Source organism: Mus caroli, unplaced genomic scaffold (assembly GCF_978045245.1).
Source record: "Mus caroli unplaced genomic scaffold, Mus_caroli_1 scaffold_1, whole genome shotgun sequence".
Classification (NCBI taxonomy): domain Eukaryota; kingdom Metazoa; phylum Chordata; class Mammalia; order Rodentia; family Muridae; genus Mus; species Mus caroli.
In genome coordinates, this window is record NW_028227256.1 from 5,579,205 (window position 1) to 5,600,343 (window position 21,139).

The 21,139-nt window shown below is 37.6% G+C and overlaps 1 protein-coding gene across 17 annotated transcripts in view; it reads right to left on the minus strand.

The window, feature by feature from the left end:
* Window positions 1-21,139, minus strand: part of Sntg1 (syntrophin gamma 1) — an 878,005-nt gene that overhangs the window by 290,750 nt on the left and 566,116 nt on the right. For 16 of the 17 annotated variants that reach the window (XM_085835546.1, XM_085835535.1, XM_029469832.2 and 13 more), the window contains 3 exons: window positions 20,473-20,530; window positions 19,435-19,478; window positions 19,305-19,346 (listed from right to left, as the gene is read on the minus strand). In XM_085835546.1, coding sequence (XP_085691672.1) covers window positions 19,305-19,346; window positions 19,435-19,478; window positions 20,473-20,530 — 144 coding nt within the window. The remainder of the gene's footprint in view (window positions 1-19,304; window positions 19,347-19,434; window positions 19,479-20,472; window positions 20,531-21,139) is intronic. The other variant, XM_085835520.1, reaches the window with a different exon arrangement.

Here is a 21,139-nt window from a genome sequence, read left to right on the forward strand (position 1 = left end):
ACGAACGCTTTGCTTTCCATTCCTCCTCCCCACCCCTGATATATTTGATTCTGAAAACTGTGGTCAGAATTCTTCCTAAGTTATCTTCAGTAGTAACTTACAACAGCCTAAGCTATGTCAGAATGATTTTGGAGCCTATAATTCCAGAAGACTTATAGCAAACTTTCCAGTAGAGCCCAGGGATAGATAGGAGTTCCAGAACGTGTTTTAGCTAAAGTCCATTGTGAAGTTCTTATAGTCTTAAGGATTCCTGTTTTTATTTCTTGTTTGTTTGTTTGTTTGTTTCTGCTCATGAGAAATGTGTGTGAGAGAAAGATAAACATAATGATCTCATTTATTTTTCATTTAAAGAGGTATTTATTTTTATATTTTAAATTGTGTGTATATAAAGGTATCTTTGAGAAGGTATGTGCATTTGAATAAAGGTTTCCTCAGAGTTTATAGGCATTGGATTCCCTGTCGCTGAAGTTACAGGAAGTTTAATGTGGAAGCTGTCAATCAAACTTCATGAAGGAGAGTTAAGAGACATAGGGATTCAGGTGGATGGGAAATCAAAATCAAGAACTCAGAGATGTAGCTTTTTGTTCCAAGAAGACATTGAGAGGAGAAATGGCAGAAAGGCATGGGAATGATTATCTAAATTGGATTAAGTATTTGAAAGTGGAAAATGCAGACAAAGTCCATTTAGAGGACTCCTACTGTTAGCATTTTGTCTGAGCTCCATACCACAGATACCTGAAAACAGCCAGATGTGTCTGACTAACAATAAAAGTGACTGCTTGTCCCCTCCTCTCTCTTCTTGCTCTCTTGCCTTCTCTCTCTCTCTCTCTCTCTCTCTCTCTCTCTCTCTCTCTCTCTCTCTCTCTCTCTCTCTCCCTTTCCCTTTCTATGTCTCTACTACCCTCTCAGCTCCCATCCCCATTCCCTCAATAAACTAGATTATAGACTATATCTTAATGTTGCTGGTCCATGGGGGGGGGTGAGGGGGAGGGATGCTTCAGCATGGGCCCATGGAGGCACCCACTTCTCCCACACCTGACTGCACATCTACTAAAAATATTCCTTCTCTCCTTATCTTTTTTATAAAACACAACACCTACCCTAAGGCTCTGGTCTATTCAGACCAGATAAAGCTGCTATTTTCTCTTTCTGTTCATCTTTATCTTCATTCACTCATAGATGTTCAACTCTTGACTAACATATAGACCCACAACTGATTAAAATGTAGAGAATTAGAGACAATGGACTGTTCTTTACTCAATTGATATCACATCTTCTCATCTGAAAGCTTAGGGGTCACTGTGGAAGGCAAGTGGAAATATTGTAATAAATATATACAGGTTTGTAAAACTAAGGAAAGAGTGTTTGCTAGACACAATAGAGCAACTGTATATACTAACTAACAATGGTTTTAAGAATTAAGACAAGATTTATACAAATTCAGGCCAGAGATAATCCCAGAATGGAGGTGGGGGGAGTGGGCATGAAATCCCATGGAGCTATTTCCAATAGCATGTTTGGAAAGGAAAGTCAGACTTTTTTTGAGGGTGTGCCCCTTCGTGGATCTAACATCTTTCCTTGGTAGGCTGCATATGCAAACTTATTTGGGCAATAAAATTTTACTTGATGAATTTTCAAAAACAAAAGAAGTGAACACAAAGTATGGTGGATACAAGAGAATTGTATCTTGGAGGAGTTGGGGTGGATTTAGGTATGATGAAAATATACTGCATGAACTTCTCAAAAAACCAATAAAAGTGAGAAAAAAATATGCCCTTGGTCTTTAGTATTTCTGGTCAACTTCAAGTACTTGTTACTTTATCCAGTGCCTTCTGTTTTTCTTAGTCACTGATGACTTTGACCCACGGTGCTGCCTGTTTTGACATTGTTGTTTAATATATACCACACCAAGTATTTCAGTGAACTGCACAGGGGCAACCAAAGAGGTCTGAAAGCCACTGTTTATAGATAACAATGAATTGTTTGTTTAATGCTGATGTCTTAAAAGTGTTTTCCCTAGACCATTTCCATTCATCTTTGTTTTGGTTCTACTAATACTCTCAACTTTAAATGTTCAAACGTTGGCTTACAAAGGAAACAGAAGAAAACAAAAATGAAGATGAAAAAGTCAAAGATGGAGGGAAAGGAGGAAAGAAAAAGAGACAAAATTCTAAGAATAGGCATGATTAACAACACTCAGTGTTAGAGCTTTCTTTCATGAGTTTTGCATACTATGCTTTTCATCCAAAGCATTATCATCTTAGTACAGAGGAACTTCCTCCTTAAAATTGTGATTTACTGTGGTAAACTCAGTACCATTGGTGAGTACATATAGGTAAATTGTGAAACTCTTATACATGTTGGTATGGATTTAAACTATGTAGCTATTGAGAAAACAATGTAAGGGTTCCTCAAAGGGCTAGAAATAGAACTACCATGTAACATTGCTATGCCATTCCAGATTATATGCCCAAATGACTCTATATGCTTCTAGAGAGTCACTGGCATATACATGTGCATTACTGCTCTTTTTGAAGTAGGAAAAATTGATATCAGGCTAGATATTCATAAACAGATGAGTATATACTAAATATAATGGTATGTATAGATAGTAGCATGTTTAAATTATATAAAACAGAAATTATAACTATTTCAGGAAAATATATGGAGTTAGAAAAATTACATTGAGTGAAGTAACCTAGATCTCGAAATTCAAATATGGCATAAAGTTTCTCATAAGTAGGCCAAGGATTTAATGTTTCATATTTGTTTATTTAAAGTATTATATCTGTAGAGACATAGAAACAAGAAAAAAGCTATGGCAGGAGGGTGTACAGAGAGTTTAAAGGGAGTAGGGGTAGTAGAACATGAATCCTATGAAATACAGAAAGAAACAACTTGGGATGGCAAATTTTAAACAAGAATGGCTGTGGAGGTTAGAAGAGAAGTTGGAGTTCAAAATAAGGATGCATAGTAAAGCTAAGGATGTATATAAAAGTCACATAGAAATCTACTACTTTATAAGTCATTTAAAATGAATTTAAACAGAATTAGCATATATCATGAGTGGATAATGCTGATCCTGGAAGCTCTGGTTATTAGTGAAATTCCAGTGCAAAGAAAGAGATGCCTCTGTAGAAGTACTTACTCAAGAAAGTCCAATAGCCACACCCTAAAAAGAAATTTATGTAGGTTATGGCCATTTTATTGGTGGCCATCTAGAACTATATGATAAGAATCTGTTTCTGAAAATGCTATAAATTTCCATTTCAAAATTCAAATAAATCTTTTTGGAACTGAACTGGAAGTCTTCCTCTCTGCTGGCTAGACTTCATACTACTGGAAACGGCTTACATACAGCTGGAGAGAAAAGTCAGCAATCGCTTTCTGAGTTTTGAATTTTCATGCTACGATACCAACTTGTCAAGCAAAATATGCTTCTTGGCTCAATAATGACACAACTGTCTTAGAAGTAAACACTTTATTTTTGTTGTATCAAAGTACCGCTTTGTAGTTAATGCCAATTACTGTGTACTGTGTTCAAAGACACATGGCAAGGGGTTATAGGAACTATGCGTGAATCTACGCAGAAATTTATTCTGCTAATTGGGCATAATGTCAACATGTCTTTTAAATTCTTATGTTTACAACTCCAGATTAACAATGTTCTCAACCTTGATCAAAGAAGTATCTCTTTGCAATGCCTGGTAGGTAATATGAAAGCTCCTAGCTAGTTAAGATGCTGAGAACAATAAATCGTTAATGCTCACCAATAAGCGGATCTCTATATCACTTTCTCTAAGGCTAAGGGGACAATGCAAAAGGGGGTGTGGAGTGAATATAAAAGCTGAATAAGCATGAGGATGAGCTTGAACCCCTGTCTTATGGGCTGAGGCACTTATCACTCAACATCTGTGGAACGCTGCAAAAGACTATGATAGTAAAAACTCAATCATCACTGTGGGGATGGCTCATGGGTGCCTGCTCACCCAGGAAAGCCAACTGGTCAATGAAGAGAAGTCATTATCTCCAATGATGTAGCCACTTGGTGAGTTACTCATACTTCAGTGAATAGCTTTCTATTCATATCTGCATGGATAGCTCTGATTAAACTCAGTAGAACACAAAGTGAAAACAGAACAACACCAAAATAGCTTAACATACATTCTCATTTGTTTTGTCAACTCCACACAAAACAGAGTTATCCAAGAAGATTTAAAAAAAAAAAAAAAAAGCAATCTAAAAATTGCCTTCATTAGACTCTCCTGGAGCATGTTGGTGGGTCTGCTTTCTTGACTGATGATTGATGTTGAAGGACTCAGCCAATTGTTGATAGGTGGTTCTGATTTATAAGAAATTAATCTTGATGAACTGAAGGAAACAAGTCAGGAAGCAGTGTTTTTCCATGGTCTCTGCTTCAGTTTGGCCTTGAATTCCTGTCCTGGATTCCCATTTAGACCTATAAGTATGGCCAAATAAAACCTTTCCTTCTCAAATTGTGTGTGTGTGTGTGTGTGTGTGTGTGTGTGTGTGTGTGTGTGTGTGTGTATGTGTAGGGGGTAGTCACACTAACAGAGACGCAAACTAGTACCATGTGGGTGGTGACTTGATAGGAAGAAGGGAAGAGGAAAGGCTTAAATGGCTGTATGAGAAGAAAGATACAAGATGTGAGTATATATAAAATTGTCACAAAATAAATTATAGTAACATAAGAAATTGGCAATGCATGCCAAGTGGTAGTTCATCAGGCTTAGATTTATCCCAGTATTAAAGAAGTTGAAGTTTTAAGAATTTGTGGTTCATCTTTGCCTTAAAAAAGTAAGACTACAAATAAGAATTTGATAAAAATCAGCAGCCAAAAGAAGATTCAGCTATTAACATGTTATCTGAGAATTCCCAACATTGGTAACAAACACAAATTCAAAGAAGAAAACACCTATGGGCACCAATTAAGTGTAAGTTAAAAAAATATACTGAAAAAACTTCTTGTATATTTCAATTTAGTTTTTGCAAATTTAAATAGTAGGGGCATCAATTTTGACCTTTCAGTCTTGACAATTAACATTTCACAAACTATTTGAAAATAATTAAAATTAAATAATTTCACAGATGACTTTCCTTGGCAGGATATAATTCAAAAAGAAATTGACCGCTGTGGTTCAAATTCTCAAGAAGCTATTAATCATTTGCTGCTCAAAATCAATTCCTAAATTTTGAACCATGTTAGCAGTTAATACATGATGTGGGGCTGGAAGATTAATGTTCATTTGCTGTTGTCCAAAGTGAGCTGTCTGTTCTCATCATCCTCACATGAGCTCCCTGCTGCTAGTCTCCCTGCACCTGCTGACTCATAGAGCAGCACTGTATTTTCTATGTTTGGTGTATATGCTGAAATATTGCTTAGAGACACATTGTGTTTATCTTCACCCAAAACTTTAAATTAGGTAAAGCATATATAAAGACAGCTAAAAGGTTAGTAGTTAGCATTTTGTATTAGTTTTTAAAATACTTGTTTTTCCTATAAAAATAAGTCATTTTAATGTATCTTAAATATATCATTTAAGATAAAATTTTAGCTTTTGTCTCTAATAAGAATTTTGAAGATATTTCTAGAATTTCATCAAATATCACAAAATTAGAATTAAGATAAAATTACTTGGATTTCAAATTATAGAATAATTTGTGATTGTAAGAATCATGATGGGAAGAAAGAAGGCATTTTCTTGAGATCCATAAACTTTAAGGGAGAAATAATTCTATTTATTTAGAATTAAGTTTCTGGAAAAGTTATTCACCCATTCATTTGACTCTGCATAATGATTATTTACTAATTTTAAAAGACTTACTGTATGGAAGCCTTAGCTATACTACTGTCTTTGTTTAAAAATCAAGATTTTTGAGAGGCAGATAGTTTAGTTCCTAAGCGTGGGTTGCTCTTCCAACAGACCACCCTTTGATTTCCAATCACAACATGACAGCTCACAACCATACATAAATTCAGGTGCAGGAAATCTGACACTCTCTTTTGGCTTCAACCAGCACCAGGCACATAAGTAGTATAGAGAAATACATGCAGGCATGTAGCAGAATTTTCCCCTAATTGATTACATAATAAAGACAACAACAAGCCAATCACTGGGGGAGAAGAGGTGGGCCTTCCCTGTCTGAGAGGACTTCTTTTTGACAGTGGGAGCAAGACAACAATATTGTAGGCCAAGTGATGTTAATTTGTGTGGCAGAATCCACCAGGATCCACCACTGGAAGATTTTTAACATAGAATAGTTGGTGAATTTAGGATGCTAGATTCCATGCCCAGTGACCGTGTTATCTATTGATTCTAAACTAAGAATGTCTGATGTTTTTCACCTCGTGGCTGAGTGGGTTTGGCAGCATCCAGCCACAGGAAGGAGAGAGTTATCTCAGAGATCTGGAGAGGACTTGGCTAAGAAAAACATGCAGTCTGGGAGTCAATACTGAGCTGAGAACAGACCAAGACCTCGAGCCAATGCCTAGCTGGAATTAGGGTGGATTGTTTTTTAATATTACACACTACAAAGGCAAAACACCCATGTACATACAAACTAAAATATGAATTAAACATAAAATAAATAAAACAAAATTGGGACACTTCTAATCAACTTGCTTTTTCTGATATTAATTGCTAGTCCATATTAGGTTTTATTAGGTATTTTGGGGGTATTCCTATTCACAATTAATAGATATAAATAGTACCTCACTCTTACATTATGAAGATTACACTAAGACAACACTATTTTCATATCTTCTTCCTAATTATTTTCTCCAATGCTTTGCATACTTTCTTAGCTACCAAATTCTATAAAACAAAATAAATAAAATAAGATGATCATGTATACATCAGGCTTGAGTCACATAGAGTTGATCTCAGAATAGAATCACAAAGGACTCAGTGACAGTATTATTCACACAGTACCTTGCAATGAAGTTCTTCCCTGTGATCTTTTTAAGAAAAGATATACTTGGTGTAAAGGTACCAATGAGTTTAATGTGACTAGAGTTCTTTGGCAGGTAGAAAGGTCTAATTTTGGTTTCTTTTCCTTGTTTGGTTTTGTTTTTCCACTTTTTTAAAATTAGGTATTTTCTTCATTTACATTTCCAATGCTATCCCAAAAGTCCCCACTTAACCGCCCCACTCCACTCCCCCCTCCCACTTCTTGGCCCTGGCATTCCCCTGTACTGAGGCATATAAAGTTTGCAAGACCAATGGGCCTCTCTTTCCAAAGATGGCCAACTAGGCCACCTTCTGATACATATGCAGCTAGAGACACGAGCTCTGGGGGTACAGGTTAGTTTATATTGTTCCACCTATAGGGTTGCAGACCCCTTTAGCTCCTTGGGTATTTTCTCTAGCTCCTTCATTGGGGGCCCTGTGTTCCATCCAATAACTGACTGTGAGCATCCACTTCTCTATTTGCCAGGCACCTGCATAGCCTCACAAGAAACAGCTATATCAGGGTCCTTTCAGCAAAATCTTGCTGGCATATGCAATGGTGTCAGCGTTTGGAGGCTGATTGTGGGACGGATCCCTGGGTATGGCAATCTCTAGATGGTCCATCCTTTCATCTCAGCTCCAAACTTTATCTCTGTAACTTCCATGGGTGTTTTTTTCCCCAAATATAAATAAGAAAGGGCAAAGTGTCCACATTTTGGTCTTTGTTCTTATTGAGTTTCATGTGTTTTACAGATTGTATCTTGTATCTTGGGTATTCTAAGTTTCTGGGCTAATATCCACTTATCAGGGAGTACATATCCTGTGAGTTCTTTTGTGATTGGGTTACCTTACTCAGGATGATACCCTCCAGGTCCATCCATTTGCCTAGGAATTTCATAAATTCATTCTTTTTAATAGCTGAGTAGTACTCCATGGTGTAACTGTACCACATTTTCTGTATCCATTCCTCTGTTGAGGGACATCTGGGTTCTTTCTTGATTCTGGCTATTATGAATAAGGCTGCTATGAACATAATGGAGAATGTGTCCTTATTACCAGTTGGAACATCTTCTCGGTATATGCCCAGGACAGGTATTGCTGGATCCTCTGGTAGTACTATGTCCAATTTTCTGAGGAACTTACAGACTGATTTCCAGAGTGCTTGTACAAGCTTGCAATCCCAACAACAATAGAGGAGTGTTCCTCTTTCTCCACATCCTCGCCAGCATCTGCTGTCACCTGAATTTTTGATCTTAGCCATTCTGACTGGTGTGAGGTGGAATCTCAGGGTTGTTTTGATTTGGATTTCCCTGATGATTAAGGATGTTGAACATTTTTTCAGGTGCTTCTCAGCCATTCGTTATCCCTCAGATGAGAATTCTTTGTTTAGCTCTGAGCCCCATTTTTAAATGGGGTTATTTGATTTTCTGGGGTCCAGCTTCTTGAGCTCTTTGTATATATTGGATATTAGTCCCCTATCTGATTTAGGATAGGTAAAGATCCTTTCCCAATCTGTTGGTGGCCTTTTTGTCTTATTGACAGTGTCTTTTGCCTTACAAAAGCTGCAATTTTCTAAGGTCCCATTTGTCGATTCTCAGTCTTACAGCACAAGCCATTGCTGTTCTATTCAGGAATTTTTCCCCTGTGCCTAGATCTTTGGGGCTTTTCCACACTTTCTCCTCTATAAGTTCCACTGTCTCTGGTTTTATGTCGAGTTCCTGGATTCACTTAGATTTGACCTTAGTACAAGGAGATAGGAATGGATCAATTTGCATTCTTCTACATGATAACCCCCAGTTGTGTGAGCACCATTTGTTGCAAATGCTGTCTTTTTTTACACTGGATGGTTTTAGCTCCCTTGTCAAAGATCAAGTGACCATAGGTGTGTGGGTTCATTTCTGGGTCTTCAATTCTATTCCATTGGTCTACTTGTCTGTCACTATACCAGTACCATGCAGTTTTTATCACAATTGCTCTGTAGTACAGCTTTAGGTCAGGCATGGTGATTCCTCCAGAGGTTCTTTTATCATTGAGTTTTTGCTATCCTAGGTTTTTTGTTATTCCAGATGAATTTGCAGATTGCCCTTAATAATTTGTTGAAGAATTGAGTTGGAATTTTGATGGGGATTGCATTGAATCTGTAGATTGCTTTTGGCAAGATAGCCATTTTTACTATATTGATCCTGCCAATCCATGAGCATGGGAGATCTTTCCATCTTCTGAGATCTTCTTTAATTTCTTTCTTCAGAGACTTGAAGTTCTTATCATATAGATCTTTCCCTTCCTTAGTTTGAGTCACACCAAGGTATTTTATATTATTCGTGACTATTGTGAAGGGTGTTGTTTCTGTAATTTCTTTCTCAGCCTGTTTATCCTTTGTGTAGAGAAAGGCCATTGACTTGTTTGAGTTAATTTTATATTCAGAAGCTTCACTGAAGCTCTTTATCAGGTTTAGAAGTTCTCTGGTGGAATTTTTAGGGTCACTTATATATACTATCATATCATCTGCAAAAAGTGATATTTTGACTTCTTCCTTTCCAATTTGTAGCCCCTTGATCTCCTTTTGTTGTCGAATTTCTCTGGCTAGGACTTCAAGTACAATGTTGAATAGGTAGGGAGAAAGTGGGCAGCCTTGTCTAGTCCCTGATTTTAGTGGAGTTGCTTCTTGCTTCTCACCATTTACTTTGATGTTGGCAACTGGTTTGCTGTAGATTGCTTTTAGCATGTTTAGGTTTGGGTCTTGAATTCCTGATTTTTTAAAAATTGCTGCTGTTTGATATAATTTTATTACACAGTCCAAGCTGGTTTGGAAATTGCTACATAGACCAGGCTAACTTTGAACTCACAGAGATCCACCTTCCTCTGTCTTCTAAGTAATGAATTAAGTATGTGTACCAACATTCCTGGGCCAGCTGTATAAATTTTAGCATAGCAAAGATAATAGATGCAGCTCTTTTTGAAGAAAATCTGTAGAGCTAGACACTTCTGGTAGTATTTGTCAAATCATAAAGGTGATAAATCATATTCACACCAGTGTCTAGATCAAGTGAGGTCATGAGTGTGCTGTTGACATGTGCAGAGACATAGCAAGTGCCACAAATCCTCACCCTCACCTAAGTACCAAGGCCTCCTCAGATTAGCGTCAAATGGATTGGAAAGACTTTCTCTGCTCTGAAAGTGAAGCTTGACAGTTTATGCAGAAAATGCTTATCAAAACTAAACTTGAATAAACCTGAGTCCTTGCTCGGCTGTGGAGCGACAAACCCCATTTCTTTGTTCAGTAGTGCACCATAATCATACTTGAGCTTCCAGGGTTCTGCAGTTTCTCCATCATGAGGCCTGTCCACCCAACCCCAGCATTCCTGTCTATGCATGTTTGTCTTATTTCATTCCTTCGTGGCCCCAGATGCATGAATCCCTGGAGACATGAAGAAAGTGGGACATCAGATATGAAAAGGAAGTTCTAATAAAATGAAAAAGAAATCATCATTCCTCAAAAGGCTATGAATGCTCACACTGACTTCTGACTGGAATCAACTGAAATAGTATACACATACATATACAAATACTTACATACATACATTACACACGCACACATGTTTGTGTGTGTGTGTGTGTGTGTGCGCGTGCATGTGTGTGCATGCATGTACAAGTGTATAAGTATAGAGCCAGAATGTAGAAAACATTGTTTTTTCTGTGCTGACGTGGGTTAGAAGAATCAAGTGTAATATCACTTGGGTCTCATGACAATAGTCATCAGTTCATTCTTTCCGATGAATGACAGAAACATAGAAACACAGACATGGCAAATCGATTCAGCTAAATCTGCATCAGCACAAAGCAGTCTAGCCAGCATCAGTACATAGCTGATGCTGTGTGACTTAGTGCCCAGTGTGCATGACATGTCACACTCCCCAAATTGGCACCAGACACTAGTTCTAAGATTTTTAGTGAACAACTACAAATTTTATTTTTCAGGAATCTTTACTCCAGGCTTCAAGTACAAAAGTAAGCCCTGGGCAAAGTAGGAAGCTCAAATCTGACTTATTTCAGCCCGATCTGGTATCATAAGAAACACAGATGCTTCTGTGAGCTCATTTAAGGTATTCATCTAACGAATCCCTACTGAGTGATCTCAGTTAACAGTGTAGGATTCCTTTAGTCAGAACCTAACCTGCAAGTCAAACACAGTATCAGGTCTGCCAGCGAATCCTGTTTCTCCAGAGGGGCTGAATCAATGATTTCCAACGGTACCAGAGACTAACAGAAGAAATCTTCCTTCAAACCAGTATGTGGTCATACCAGTCAATTTATTTATTTTTGAAACTGGAACTTCAGAAAGAATATTTATATGAGTATAATAATCCATAATTACTTATATCATTTGAGCTCTGTTCATTTTGACCCATATACATTTGATCTTCAACAAGCCTCAGTTTCTCTGAGGTAGTATACAATCACAAAGGCATTAAAACAAAAGGAAAATTTCTAATTGCCTTTGAAATGCAAAGATTAGAATTAAATAAAAGCATGACTGTAGATGCATGTTGTGATGTACACCTTTAATCCAGCATTCAGGAGGCAGAGGCATGCAAATATCTGTGGGTTTAAACCCATCCTGGTCTATAAGGTGAGTTTCAGGATAGCCAGGACTATGCAGAAAGACTTTCTCCAACAAAATCAAACAGCAATAAAAACAACAACAACAACAAAACCACCACTACCAAAAAAACAAAACAAAAAATGGTACATATATTTCAAAGCCAATAAAAGTAAGCTTCTCTATGTCTTTGTTACAAATAACTAAGTGTAATTAGTAATGTTTAATAGTTTTCCCTAGGATCAGAATATATACCATCCTACATTAGGCTATTAGTATTGATCTTCATGTTATGCTTATCTGTTTAATCATAGCTCTAGCAAAGTTGGTCTAAGCAGCTGTCTGTCTTTGAAGAACAAACCACAAATGTGATTTCAACTAACAGCATGTGGTTTGAAAAGAGAACACACTTTCCTTTTCTCTTTCTCGATAATGAGTTGCAAGAATGAAAATAAAGTTCCCTTGCTTATGTGGCTGAGATCTGCAAAACAGGAATTGTACTGGTCTCTCATCTGCTGCAAATTGTCCCCTGACATATAACCTTGCTCTGCACAGATTTACAGGAAGTCCAAAGATTGTACAGGATTTTCAACACATAGTACCAAGAGAAAACCTGAATATGCTTTTCTTTTTTTTTTTTTTTTTTTTTGTTTTTACCATTTTTTTATTACATATTTTCCTCAATTACATTTCCAATGCTGTCCCAAAAGTCCCCCATACACCCCCCCCACTTTCCTACCCACCCATTCCCATTCCCCTAGCCCTGGCATTCCCCTGTACTAGGGCATATAAAGTTTGCAAGTCCAATGGACCTCTCTTTCCAGTGATGGCCGACTAGGCCATCTTTCAATACAAATGCAGCTAGAGACAAGAGCTCCGGGGTACTGGTTAGTTCATCATGTTGTTCCCCCTATAGGGTTTCAAATCCCTTTAACTCCTTGGGTACTTTCTCTAGCTTCTCCACTGGGAGCCCTGTGATCCATCCAATAGCTGACTGTGAGCATTCACTTCTGTGTTTGCTAGGCCCTGGCATAGTCTCACAAGAGACAGCTATATCTGGGTCCTTTCAGCAAAATCTTGCTAGTGTATGCAATGGTGTCAGCGTTTAGAAGCTGATTATGGGATGGATCCCTGGATATGGCAGTCTAGATGGTCCATCCTTTCATCACAGCTCCAAAGTTTGTCTCTGTAACTCCTTCCACGGGTGTTTTGTTCCCAGTTCTAAGAAGGGGCATAGTGTCCACACTTTGGTCTTCATTCTTCTTGAGTTTCATGCGTTTAGAAAATTGTATCTTATATCTTGGGTATCCTAAGTTTTGGGCTAATATCCACTTATCAGTGAATACATATTGTGTGAGTTCCTTTGTGATTGTGTTACCTCACTCAAGATGATGCCCTCCAGGTCCATCCATTTGGCTATGAATTTCAAAAAGTCATTCTTTTTAATAGCTGAGTAGTACTCCATTGTGTAAATGTACCATATTTTCTGTATCTATCCCTCTGTTGAGGGGCATCTGGGTTCTTTCCAGCTTGTGGCTATTATAAATAAGGCTGCTATGAACATAGTGGAGCATGTGTCCTTATTACTGGTTGGGATATCTTCTGGATATATGCCCAGGAGAGGTATTGCTGGATCCTCCGGTAGTACTATGTCCAGTTTTCTGAGGAACCGCCAGACTGATTTCCAGAGTGGTTGTACAAGCTTGCAATCCCACCAACAATGGAGAAGTGTTCCTCTTTCTCCACATCCTCACCAGCATCTGCTGTGACCTGAATTTTTGATCTTAGCCATTCTGACTGGTGTGAGGTGAAATCTCATGGTTGTTTTGATTTGCATTTCCCTGATGATTAAGGATGTTGAACATTTTTTCAGGTGCTTCTCTGCCATTCGGTATTCCTCAGGTGAGAATTCTTTGTTCAGTTCTGAGCCCCATTTTTAATGGGGTTATTTGATTTTCTGGAGTCCACCTTCTTGAGTTCTTTATATATATTGGATATTAGTCCCTTATCTGATTTAAGATAGGTAAAGATCCTTTCCCAGTCTGTTGGTGTTTTTTTTTTTTTTGTCTTGTTGATGGTGTCTTTTGCCTTGCAGAAGCTTTGCAGTTTCATGAGGTCCCATTTGTCAATTCTCGATCTTACAACACAAGTCATTGCTGTTCTATTCAAGAATTTTTCCCCTGTGCCCATATCTTCAAGGCTCTTCCCCACTTTCTCCTCTATAAGTTCCACTGTCTCTGGTTTTATGTGACGTTCCTTGATCCACTTAGATTTGACCTTAGTACAAGGAGATAGGAATGGATCAATTTGCATTCTTCTACATGATAACAACCAGTTGTGCCAGCACCATTTGTTGAAAATGCTGTCTTTCTTCCACTGGATGGTTTTAGCTCCCTTGTCAAAGATCAAGTGACCATAGGTGTATGGGTTCATTTCTGGGTCTTCAATTCTATTCCATTGGTCTACTTGTCTGTCACTATACCAGTACCATGCAGTTTTTATCACAATTGCTCTGTAGTACAGCTTTAGGTCAGGCATGGTGATTCCTCCAGAGGTTCTTTTATCATTGAGAAGAGTTTTTGCTATCCTAGGTTTTTTGTTATTCCAGATGAATTTGCAGATTGCCATTTCTAATTTGTTGAAGAATTGAGTTGGAATTTTGATGGGGATTGCATTGAATCTGTAGATTGCTTTTGGCAAGATAGCCATTTTTACTATATTGATCCTGCCAATCCATGAGCATGGGAGATCTTTCCATCTTCTGAGATCTTCTTTAATTTCTTTCTTCAGAGACTTGAAGTTCTTATCATATAGATCTTTCCCTTCCTTAGTTTGAGTCACACCAAGGTATTTTATATTATTCGTGACTATTGTGAAGGGTGTTGTTTCTGTAATTTCTTTCTCAGCCTGTTTATTCTTTGAGTAGAGAAAGGCCATTGATTTGTTTGAATTAATTTTATATCCAGCTACTTCACCGAAGCTGTTTATCAGGTTTAGGAGTTCTCTGGTGGAATTTTTAGGATCACTTATATATACTATCATATCATCTGCAAAAAGTGATATTTTGACTTCATCTTTTCCAATTTGTATCCCTTTGATCTCCTTTTGTTGTCGAATTGCTCTGGCTAGGACTTCAAGTACAATGTTGAATAGGTATGGAGAGAGTGGACAGCCTTGTCTAGTCCCTAATTTTAGAGGGATTGCTTCTAACTTCTCACTATTTAATTTGATGTTGGCTACTGGTTTGCTGTAGATTGCTTTTATCATGTTTAGGTATGGGCCTTGAATTCCTGATCTTTCCAAGACTTTTTATCATGAATGGGTGTTGGATCTTGTCAAATGCTTTTTCTGCATCTAACAAGATGATCATGTGGTTTTTGTCTTTGAATTTGTTTATATACTGGATTACGTTGATGGATTTCCGTATATTGAACCATCCCTGCATCCCTGGGATGAAACCTACTTGGTCTGGATGGATGTTTGTTTTGATGTATTCTTGCATTCCGTTAGCAAGAACTTTATTGAGGATTTTTGCATCAATATTCATAAGGGATATTGGTCTGAAGTTTTCTAACTTTGTTGGGTCTTTTTGTAGTTTAGGTATCAGAGTAATTTTGGCTTCATAGAATGAGTTGGGTAGAGTACCTTCTGTTTCTATTTTGTGGAATAGTTTGTGAAGAACTGGGATTAGATCTTCTTTGAAGGTCTGATAGAACTCTGCACTAAACCCATCTGGTCCACGGCTTTTTTTGATTGAGAAACTATTAATGACTGCTTCTATTTCTTTGGAGGATATAGGGCTATTTAGATCATTAACGTGATCTTGATTTAACTTTGGTACCTGGTATCTGTCTAGAAACTTCTCCATTTCATCCAGGTTCTCCAGTTTTGTTGAGTATAGCCTTTTGTAGAAGGATCTGATGGTGTTTTGGATTTCTTCAGTATCTGTTGTTTTGTCTCCTTTTTCATTTCTGATTTTGTTAATTAGAATCCTTTCCCTGTGCCCTCTAGTGAGTCTGGCTAAAGGTTTATCTATCTTGTTGATTTTCTCAAAGAACCAGCTCCTTGATTGGTTGATTCTTTGAATAGTTCTTCTTGTTTCCACTAGGTTGATTTCACCCCTGAGTTTGATTATTTCCTGCTGTCTACTCCTCTTGGGTGAATTTGCTTCCTTTTGTTCTAGTGCTTTTAGGTGTGTTGTCAAGCTGCTAATGTGTGCTCTCTCTAGTTTCTTTTTGGAGGCACTCAGAGCTATGAGTTTTCCTCTTAGAAATGCTTTCATTGTGTCCCATAAGTTTGGGTATGTTGTGGCTTCATTTTCATTGAACTCTAAAAAGTCCTTAATTTCTTTCTTTATTCCTTCCTTGACCAATGTATCATTGAGAAGAGTGTTGTTCAGTTTCCACGTGAATGTTGGCTTTCTATTATGTATTTTGTTACTGAAGATCAGCCTTAGTCCATGGTGATCTAATAGGATGCATGGGACAATTTCAATATTTTTGTATCTGTTGAGGCCTGTTTTGTGACCAATTATGTGGTCAATTTTAGAGAAGGTACCATGAGGTGCTGATTAGAAGTTATATCCTTTTGTTTTAGGATAGAATGTTCTGTAGATATCTGCCAGATCCATTTGATTCATAACTTCTGTTAGTTTCACTGTGTCCCTGTTTAGTTTCTGTTTCCATGATCTGTCCATTGGTGAAAGTGGTGTGTTGAAGTCTCTCACTATTATTGTGTGAGGTGCAATGTGTGCTTTGAGCTTTACTACAGTTTTTTTAATGAATGTGACTGCCTTTGTATTTGGAGCATAGATATTCATGATTGATAGTTCCTCTTGGAGGATTTTACCTTTGATGAGTATGAAGTGCCCCTCCCTGTCTTTTTTGATGACTTTGGGTTGGAAGTCAATCTTATCAGATATTAGAATGGCTACTCCAGCTTTTTTCGTCATACCATTTGCTTCGAAAATTGTTTTCCAGCCTTTCATTCTGAGGTAGTGTCTATCTTTTTCTCTGAGATGAATTTCCTGTAAGCAGCAATATGTTGGGTCTTTTTTCTGTAGCCAGTTTGTTAGTCTATGTCTTTTTATTGGGGAGTTGAGTCCATTGATATTAAGAGATATTAAGGAAAAGTAATTGTTCCTTCCTGTTATTTTTGTTGTTAAAGTTGGCATTCTGTTCTGTGGCTGTCTTCTTTTAGGTTTGTTGAGGGATTACCTTCTTGTTGTTTCTAGGGCGTGGTTCCCATCCTTGTATTGTTTTTTTTCTGTTATTATCCTTTGAAGGGCTGGATTCGTGGTAAGATAATGTGTGAATTTGGTTTTGTTGTGGAATACTTTGGTTTCTCCATCTATGTTAATTGAGAGTTTGGCTGGGTATAGTAGCCTGGGCTGGAATTTGTGTTCTTTTAGTGTCTGTATAACATCTGTCCAGGATCTTCTGGCTTTCATATTTTCTGCTGAAAAATCTGGTGTAATTCTGATAGGCTTGCCTTTATATGTTACTTTGCCTTTTTCTCTTACTGCTTTTAGTATTCTATCTTTATTTAATGCATTTGTTGTTCTGATTATTATGTGTCAGGAGGTATTTCTTTTCTGGTCCAGTCTATTTGGAGTTCTGTAGGCTTCTTGTATGTTCATGGGCATCTCTTTCTTTAGATTTGGGAAGTTTTCTTCTATAATTTTGTTGAAGATGTTTGCTGGTCCTTTGAGTTGAAAATCTTCATTCTCATCCACTCCTATTATCTGTAGGTTTGGTCTTCTCATTTTGTCCTGGATTTCCTGGATGTTTTGAGTTAGGATCTTTTTGCATTTTCCATTTTCTTTGATTGTTTTGCCGATGTTCTCTATGGAATCTTCTGTACCTGAGATTCTCTCTTCAATCTCTTGTATTCAGTTGCTGATGCTCGCATCTATGTTTCCGATTTCTTTCCTAGGGTTTCTATCTCCAGTGTTGCCTCACTTTGGGTTTTCTTTATTGTGTCTACTTCCCTTTTTAGGTCTTGGATGGTTTTATTCAATTCCATCACCTGTTTGGTTGTGTTTTCCTGCAATTCTTTAAGGGATTTTTTTTCTTCCTCTTTAATGTCTTCTACTTGTTTAGCAGTGTTCTCCTGTATTTCTTTAAGTGAGTTATTAAAGTCCTCCTTGATGTCCTCTACCGTCATCACGAGATATGCTTTTAAATCCAGGTCTAGCTTTTCGGGTGTGTTGGGGTGCTTTGGACTGGGCAAAGTGGGAATACTGGGTTCTGATGATGGTGAGTGGTCTTGGTTTCTGTTAGTAAGATTCTTACATTTACCTTTTGCCATCTGGTAATCTCTGGATTTAGTTGTTATAGTTGTCTTTGTTTAGAGATTGTTCTTCTGGTGATTCTGATTACCGTCTATCAGCAGACCTGGGAGACAGGCTCTCTCCTCTGAGTTTCAGTTGTTAGAGCACTCTCTGCTGGCAAGCTCTCCTCTTACAGGGAAGGTGCACAGATATCTGGTGTTTGGACCTCCTCCTGGCCAAAGAAGAAGGCCCAAAACAGGACCTTTCTCAGATGCTGTGTTGCTTTGGCAGGTCACAGAAGCTGTCAGCTTCTGTGGTGCACACTCTCACCTGTGCAGACTAAGTTCCTAAGTTCAGCGGAGTCCTGGAACCAAGATGGCGCTCCCTGCTCCTGAGGCAGAGGGCTCCCGTGCTGGGCGGACCACTGTCCTCCGGCTGGGAGGGTGCCGGATGTCTGCGGCCCAAAAAGGGTGCTGCCTCAGCGGCTCTGTGGCTCCCGCCTGTCCCAGAAGCTGTCTGCCTCTGTGGTGCACACTCTCACCTGTGCAGACTAAGTTCCTAAGTTCGGCCGAGTCCCGGAACCAAGATCGAATATGCTTTTCTAACTACAAAGTCATTGGCCAATAACAGCCGACCATGAGGCCCAGCTCTCAGCAAACAGCACTATCTGTGTAATCGAAATTTCACAAAGACACTTGCAGCTTTCTTTTTAAAATTTTAAATATATAAATACATCAAAATAACTTCTTTTTCATCTTTGAGTGTATCTTAAATTTAGCTTCTCTTTATCTCTTCCAATAGGAACTAGCAAAAAATTTAGTGACTTCTCCATGATGTTTAGTCAATTTTACCAATATTTTCCCAAATGTCTAACACTCGTTCAATTTTGTAAGGCTCATTATCTGCAATAGATGTTCTTTAATCTTTCCATTTAAGTATAGACTAGAAGACATTTACAGTTTAATCACGTATAATGGTTGCTAAAACTCAACTTCTATATCTCAGCTGTCTGAGTTAAAACGTTTGTATCTGGTCTGCACATCTAAAAGTATTCAAGAAAATGCCACAGTGAAATTTCTGGTAAATTCTTCTTTTACTGTCATTCCCTTCTCCTTTACATCCGACTGTGCGTGCACACACACACACACACACACACACACACACATTCATGTGCATTTCTATTTGCCCCTAATGCTATTAAAAATGTACAGAAATCAATTCCTTTTGTCATAAACTTTCAAGTATTTGAAAACTTTAAGTAGTTCACCTTGAAATACATTTCATTATGACAGTACATATAATTGTGTTTCTAAGAGCCAAAATGGATTGTAAAGTCTCTGACAGATCACTAAGATGCTATGTAATTTTATACCTTCATAATTAACAAGATTGTGGTTTTAGCAATTCATCAAAGCTGTACTTGAAGTTGAGAAATGACAGCATTAAAAAAAAGTAAACTCACCACCTCCTCATGTCTGCATTTCCTCACATTAATTCCATTTATCTGTAATGAAAGGCAAAGCTCAGTTCCACATAGTGTATTATAAACTGGCTTTTCTTTGCATCCACATAGATAACAATGAAATGCGTACCTGTAGAATTGCATCTCCAATAAAAAGCAGTCCCGACAGCTCTGCTGTGAATGAGAACAATTGAACACACTTTGGCATTTCTCAAATAAACAAAGTTTTTTTTTTCTTTTAATTAAGGGTAAAATTTTAAACAAAGTATGAACATTTTATATCGTTAGCATTTTGTAGGGTCCACAAAGAGTAGAAACTCAATAATATGATTTAGTTCTTTTCAGTTACTAAAATAGGCAGACATTTCCCTTCAGTCTAACAGTTCTTTCTTTATAGTCCTTATAACATGGTCACTGCCCTCCCTGCTTTGTGAGTTTTCTTTTGCAGCAATGCCAATCTATAGTGCCCAAATATTCTTGAATATGTGGCTTTCACCTGGAGCATGGTGAACTTCTCAAGAGGTACTGTCTGGAAAGAGTGGGGGGGGGAATATTAATATGATCAAAGCATGTTGTACACAAGTCTCAAAGACATATGTGTGTGTGTGTGTGTGTGTGTGTGTGTACATATATGTGTGTTTATGTATGAAGGTATGTATGTGCGTTTATTGAAAATTGATCACTCTTCTTGATGAGTGATCAATTTTCTTTATGCATTTATTATATCTCTGTGCAAATACCTGGGATATAGACTTTCTATCTGTCAGTTTCACATTTATTGAGAAATACTATGTTGTTTTCCTGATTGTCAATGAAAACTTGATTTGTATATTCATCATTTATGAACCCTCACAGGAATTGACTAAAGTTGAGAAAAACGATTATATCTAAATTGCTCCATGAAATGTGACTTAATTTTTTACTTTAATGAACAGTGCAGAAGCTGTGAACTCCTCAGTTTTTATATGATCATTTGGACTGTTACATAGAGTCTACCACTTTTCCCTTTCTGTCCTGTAGGGGGATCCAGGAGATCTGGAGAATGGGATTTAGCCTCTCCACTTCTGAGGCTGGGGATCCAGGGAAGACATTCCATACCACTCACTGAATTATCTCTGGACAAGACTTATAGCAGACTGGCCACTAAAGGGTTAGATAAGTACATTACCTCTTTGCTCCTTAGATATTTTGGAAATGACAACCGGGATGTTATGTTCTGCACCTCCCTAGAAAGAGACAGTCATGTATCATGTATTTAAGCTCTTCAAATTTCTGCTTTTAGCCAAAAAATAAAAAATAAAAAACCAAACAGCAAGCTATAAAATAGTGCATCAAGCGATCACCAGAAAGCATTTAAATGAATGAGTAGGACTTTTAAGTGGCAGCATTTCCATAAAGTTTACCTACTCTGATGACACTTGCTAATTAATAAAAGTTGACTAAAAATTTTTATTTCTCAAATAAGATTGATTAACATCAGTAGTGACATTCTCTTCAAAGTCCTGTATAGGAATGCAAGACATCTCAGGATTCTAAACATCAGATATTTATACATATCAATTCTCTGATTAATTTATTTTCTTCTGCCTAACAGGCACTCTTTCAGGCATACATTCTGAATGCTAAGTAGCCAGAGAGGCTCTTTACTAGCACAAATCGATAAATAAATTCTAAGTACGAACGGAACAGAACCATCTGTGTTTCCTAATTAGAATTAGATTCCCATGTGTGAAAGCATAGATTAAGTAATTGTCAGTACAAAACACAAAAACCAAGAACTCTATAGCCACACTCAGGTACTGGCTCAAATTTAAATGGAATAAAAGAAGAAGAAT